This window comes from Carlito syrichta, unplaced genomic scaffold (genome assembly GCF_000164805.1).
Source record: "Carlito syrichta isolate Samal-C Ts95f unplaced genomic scaffold, Tarsius_syrichta-2.0.1 Scaffold311524, whole genome shotgun sequence".
NCBI classification, from domain to species: Eukaryota; Metazoa; Chordata; class Mammalia; order Primates; family Tarsiidae; genus Carlito; species Carlito syrichta.
In genome coordinates, this window is record NW_007255620.1 from 300,376 (window position 1) to 306,627 (window position 6,252).

The 6,252-nt window shown below is 50.8% G+C and overlaps 1 protein-coding gene across 1 annotated transcript in view; it reads right to left on the reverse strand.

Moving 5' to 3' along the window:
* Positions 1-3,940: 3,940 nt before the first annotated feature.
* The window catches only part of PRRT1 (proline rich transmembrane protein 1), a gene marked incomplete at its 5' end in the record, with an annotated part of 4,053 nt that continues 1,741 nt past the window's right edge, over positions 3,941-6,252 (reverse strand). Inside the window, 2 exons of the mRNA XM_021717922.1 lie at positions 3,941-4,985; positions 5,113-5,298. Coding sequence (XP_021573597.1) covers positions 4,809-4,985; positions 5,113-5,298 — 363 coding nt within the window. The remainder of the gene's footprint in view (positions 4,986-5,112; positions 5,299-6,252) is intronic.

The following is a 6,252-nucleotide window of genomic DNA, read 5'->3' on the forward strand; positions in this document are numbered from 1 at the left end:
GTCTCTGAGCAGGTGAGAAAGAACAGGATCCTGGGGCACAAATGAGGCTGGGAGCAAGTCAGTTTCTCTGCAGTAAAGATGCAGGTAGAGGCCGGGTGCAGTGACTCAAACCTGTAATCCCAGTACTTTGGGAGACCAAGGTGAGAGGATTGCCTGAGCTCAGGGGGTTCCAGATTAGCCTGGGCAATTTGGTGAGACCTTGTCTCTATAGTAAATCAAAAAATAAACCCGCTGTGTAGTGTGCGCCTGTAGTTCCAGTTACTTGGATGGTTGTGAGTTGGAAGGATTGCCTGAGCCCAGCAGGTCAAGGCTGTGGTGGCCGTGAGTATGCTACTGCACTCTAGCCTGGGCAACAAAGTGAGACTCTGGCTCAAAAAACAAAAAAAAAAAGATGCAGGTAGACTAGAAGACTTGGGACGGAACCATGAAGAAATTCACTTCTGAACATTTCTGTTTTCTCACTGAAATGGGAAGAGAGGTAGTCATCTTGTGAAATTGTGATCTCAGACTTGTGGAATGTCAATTGACTAAGGAAATGTGGGCAGGCAGGCCACACTGAGAGCCAACAGGAATTGAGACCAGTCAGTATGACCAGATGTTTCTCCCTAGGTGTTGAATGCAGGTGTGGAACAAGGATTTAACCAGGGATAAAATGTTTCCGGGGAGAGGGGCCAAGAGGTGATTATTAACTGTGAGGATGAAGAGGTGATTATTAAGACTTGGAATCTAAATTGGGGAATTAGGAAACTGAGAAACTGAGGGATCAAACAACTATGAAAAGTCATAGAGTCAACTGATGGGACACCCAGATGGGCTGAAGACTTTTTGGAATAGGGCACTTGGTGGGAGCGGTGATATGAAAAGACTGAGGATGAGATTTTGGAGGGGCGACAGGTATGGGTGGTAACCAATTTGAAGGTACGCCACAGGGAAAGAATGGCTGGGAAGCAGGGAGAAACAGATTACTGGACGTCAGGAAGTCCAGGCTATGGATGATCTGCATGAACATTGAAAAAAAAGAGGTGGAGGAAGAGAGAGAATGATCTGGGTGCTGACTCTTCAATGGGTGAGGGGAATGATGACCCAGAATCTAATCATGGGGGAATCAGAGCATCCAAGTAGATATGGATTCTCCTGAAGGACAGTCTGCCAGTGCAGGTGCAAAAGCCAAGAATACCATGTGCAAAGGAAGTTGAGCTAAGGTAGGAGGAGAATCAAACTGAAATATTTTGTTTCCTTCTGAGTGAGGAGTCTAGGTAAGGTGACAAGATTTCTTGCTTTACTTAATTCCTTTAAAGATTGCTAGAAGAAGTTTTATTTGATGAAAATCTGAAAACCAAAGATAAACCAGGTGTGTACATCAAGAGATCAGGTGGGAAGAGATGAGAAAAAATGTAGATAAAGTGAACTATGGGTGGCTTTTAGATAGATATTTTTCTCTTAAAGCCACCTTTTGGCCCTCCCCTCTCCCTGGGTGGTCCCTGAAGTACCACTAAGTCTATGATTCTCAGCGTTGGCTCTCCTTTGGAATCACCTGGGCATGTCTTAAATAATGCCTGAACCCCACCCCTAGAGATTCTGATTTAATTGGTCTAGGATGCAACTTGGGCTTTGGGAATCTTAAATGCTCCCAAGAGGATTCTAATATGTAGCTAGGGGTAAGAACCATTACTTCAAGAAATGCCCAGGGCTGCTTAGACACTCACTGCTCTGATCCAACCCAAAGGATAGAGCAAGATCTTGCCGCAGTGAGGTCAGCAACTGATCCAGGCCTTGAGGTATAGATAAAAGTTGCCTAAGTAGAGAGGCAGATGTGAAGGGTGGGGGGAAACATCTTGAACAAAAGCCTAGATATGGTATGAAACTCATGATAAGCTGCCAACTGTTTGGTTTATAATCAGCGGAGGTTGGGGAAGGAGGTCTAGAATTTGGGAACAGCTGGGAAAATACTTGGATGTGGTAATGATGAGTAATTCAGTTTGGTTGAAAATTAGGTTGAACAGAGAAGCTGGATGATTTTTAATTATAGAAGGGGTTAAAATTCAGATTGAAATTTTGTAAATAATTGAGTAAGTAGTAGGGAATTTTGAAGGGCTTTTGAGCAGTGGAGTTACATAAGAAGTATATTTAGGAAAGCTAACCTGGCAACAGTGTTGAGGGAGACTTGGAGTAGGGAGAGGTAGAAAGTAGGGAGTCCTGTTAGGGAAGCTGTTGAAACAATCCTAGATGAGGTAATTTTTCCAGCAAGCGTTAGGGAAAGTTTACAGATTCCAAAGATATTATGATGGTAGAACTGACTGGACTTGAAAGTGGGCCAACAGTAAGGCAGGAAGGAGAGGAAGGAGGCAGCAGGTTTCCAGGTAAGAAAGGATGTTGGGAGAAATAGTGCCATTAATGGAGACAGGGAAGCAGGATTTTGGTGTCAATTCAACAGTTCGGTTTGCAACATGCTGAGCTTAGAGGACCAGCAGCGTAGACCATGAGGCTACATACTGCAGGCACTGGAAAAAATGTCTGCATGTAAAATATAGGGTTGGAGATGATGACTGAACTGAGTGGATGAGTTTTTTAAGGGACAGTCTCAAAGAAGGAAAAAAAATCCAGAGATAGACACAGGAAGAGAGGAGAAAAAGCAAAGGGAAGGAGGCTAAAGCAGAGGATGGACAATTAGAGGTATGTGTGAAGGGGGAAAGGAGAGGATAACATGCCCCTGAACCTGGGGCTGTGGGGAATCCAAGGCCAAGGGACAAACATGGGAGGGTTCAGAGAGGCAAAGTACCATGAAAAATGCCATTGATTTGGCCTCTGGGTAACCTCTGATCATTGAGTGCCATTTGAGAGAGCAGTTTCAGTAGAGCAGGGAGTGGAAATATATTTCAAGGTGTCAAAAAATAGTGGGAGGGAGGGGCATACCTCGTCAACAAGGGTACCTACATGATCAATGTTTATATACCTAACCCTGAATTGTCCCCCACATCTTTATGATAAAAAAGAAATAGTGGGAAATAGGCACAACCACATCTCTGATAGCACTAGTCCCCTATTTAAGAAAAACAAAACAAAATAGTGTTTAGGGGGTAAGGAAGTGGAAGCTGCAAACAGGAATTATTTTTTCAACAAGTTTGGAGAGGTAGGCATATTAAATCTGAATTGTCCAAAGGAGAATCCATGATATCCAGGCCTCACCCCACCCTCCTCAATACATGGCTTCCCTTCTAGACTGTAAACCCTATGAGGTCAGGGGTCGTGCCTGCTGTCTGGGCAGATGTCTTACCATTATCCTGCATGGAGTCTGCATATGGCATAAATGCCTAAGTTCAGGGACTCTGTCCTGCAGGTGTGAAACCAAAGACACCAAGCTCTCTGCTTGTGCCATGGCCCTCACAAAGTGTCCTAGTTATCCTCAGGGTAGGAGAGGGCAACTAGCCCCAAGGAGAACTGACTGGCTATTGACCTCTTCCCTGGGGCTCCCACAGCTGTCTGCTCTCTTTGCCCTCCTGGTACATCATGTGGGGCTCTAATCCAAGTTGTCTGCCACCTTCCAGTCCACAGTCAGGAACAGCTATAGGCAGCTGGCATCTTTTCCCTGTCCCTGTTGCCCTAACCCTGACGAATTTCTTCACCATGGTCTGCCTTCTTCCTTTTCTCTTGCCTTCCTGGAGTTCTGGCATAACAGGGAATGGAAAAGGGGCACTAGGGAAAGAAAGGCTCCACTGAGAATGGATCTCATGGTCTTCCCTTGAGGATTTCCAGGGATCCCCACCCCTACCCTCTATTCCTCATATCTGTGTGTCTCTCTGGTGATCTAGGAATCTCTCTCTTCCACTTTAGTCTCTGTCGGTTTTCTTTTTTACCCTGGGAGAGGAGATGAAGCAAAGTCAAAGGGGTAACCTAAAGGGCAGGGTCTTCGTGGGGTCGCAGTCCTTGGAATTGCTGGCGATAAATCCACTAAGTTTCTTTAATATTGTGTTTCGGAAGTTCACACACGCACACACAGATCAGAACAAGGCGAGGACCACCGAGGGGCAGGAAGAGCGGGGCGGCTCTCTCCCCGGATTGGGAGGTCCATATCCTGGGTTCCCTTCTGCCCGGCTGCCCGGGGGTGGATATGGGTGGAAGGGAGTATTTACAGAGAACAGTACATGTTTCTTATCCCAGGGGAAAGGGTCCTAAACGAGGAACTTCCCAACTGTCATTGCAAAAACAAGAGAGGTTCTGGAATTAGCAAGAAAATAGGCAGACCTGGATGGAAGAGGAAAGAAAACTGTACTTGCAAAAAGAGGAGTGAGCGTGGGAGCGTGGCTACCCCGGGGCTCGGCCCTCTCGCCGGGAGAAAGGGAAGAGTTCGTCCTTCCGCGCGAGAGGCCTGGAGCCAAAAACCCAACCACCGGCCTGAAACACCCCGCGAAGAAAAGAAGGCGGAGCCTGCCGACCTGGAGGCGGGGTTTTGTCAGAGCTGGGGCGGAGCCTATAGAGGAGGCGGGGCTTTGGGGGCCAGATCGAGGGCGCTCGGTCGGGGGCGCTGAACTTTGAGGGAATGTGGGCCTGGAGCGACTGAGGGCCCAACGATTGGCAGGGATTCCGGAAAGCGGCGTCCCTGGGGGTGTGGGCTTTGGAGGGGGTCCTGAGGAACTGGATTCGGAGCTTGCTTTCAAGGCAAGCGGTTCCGTGGAGGCGGAGTTTAAGATGTATCGAAGTCTGACGGCCCCGGAGGTGGGTGTATAGGGCACCCACTGCGTCCGCGGCAGGATTGCAGAACGCGCCTGGGAGGTCGAGTGGCGCAGAATGGGGCCGCACCTGGGGCGTTTTTAGGGATCCCAGTAGTTCTCGTGGTGCTGCGCGGCGATGATGATGACTACCGTGAGGATAGTACAGAGCACCATGGCCGCGATGCCCACCGCCAGGGAGATGAAGGAGAAGTTTCGGGCCTCTCGTGATGCGATCTCGGCCGACACCATGTCTCCGCGGGCCAAAGCTGTGCGCACCTGCGAAGGACAGATGGGGGAAGGGGATCAGAGAGCTGCTGCCTCACACGAACGCCTTAGCCTCCCCTCAGATGACCCCAGATTGCCCACCACTCCCCGCCCCCACCCTTTCCCCGCCTCCCTTTACCTGCACTGCCTTGAAGATGGCGATGATGCCCGTAGGCCAGAAGCAGCAGATGGTGGTCAGCACCGCGATGGGCATGTAGTCGTGCGGCGGGCGCCTGGGCTCCAGTAGGGCCAGCCCTGGACCCTGGGGCGGTGGGGGGAGAGTGGAGGTCACTCCCGTCCCGCCCGGGGTCCCGCCTGCATACGCCTGTAAAAGGAAGGTCGGGGAGAAGCGATGTCACTCCGACCCTTTTCCAACCCACCAGCGTTGGGCGGCTGGCAGAGTCTTTAAAGGCACAATTTTTTTTTTTTTTGAGTTGGAGTCTCACTTCTGTCGCCCAGACTGGAGTGCAGTGGCCGCTCCTGGCCACCGCAGCCTCGACCTGCTGGGCTCCGGCGATCCTTCCGCCTCAGCCTTCCAAGTAGCTGGAACTACAGGCACGTGCTACCATGCCCGGCTAATTTTTTGATTTATTGTAGAGATGAGGTCTCGCCTGCCCAGGCGGGTCTCGAACCCGCGGGCTCAGGCGATCCACTCACCTCAGCCTCCCAAAGGCGCGGGATTACAGGCTGAGCCACCGAGCCCGGCTAAAAGGCACAGTTCTTATTGTTGCTTCCCAAAGAACCTGGTCACCACTGCCCTTCCAGGACACCCATAAATTCCACCCAGACTCGTCCTCTCCCTTCATTGCGTTAACAACCACCACAGTCTTGGGGGTCTCCACACTCTCTCCCCCAAGGCACGGTCCCAACGGGGCTGTTCTGGTATCAGTTCAGACCTTGTTTCTTCCCTCCAGGCACCTACCTGGCCTCCCTGACCCACTCAATCCTAGGCTTCTCCCTCTTCCTCTTGATTCCCAGCTCCCATTTTTTCCCCTTCCTGCAGGCAGTTTCCTACTTCCAGACCTCCTCTGAACCTCTACGCTCGGTTCCCCCTCCCAGGCCCTGATCTCTGACCCAATCGACCTTTTCCCAGGCCTCCCACACCCGGCCCCCGCCGCCCCCGCCGCGCCCAGGTCTTTCCCGGGTCCCTCCCCTCTCACGATTGGTTCTCTCTAGGGCTTGTCCCGGGAACACCACCCGTTCCCTGGCGCTGTGTTTTCTATTTCACCAGCCCCCAGTGTGTCCCCAGTGTCAAGTCCTGTCCCATCGCGCGCCCCTC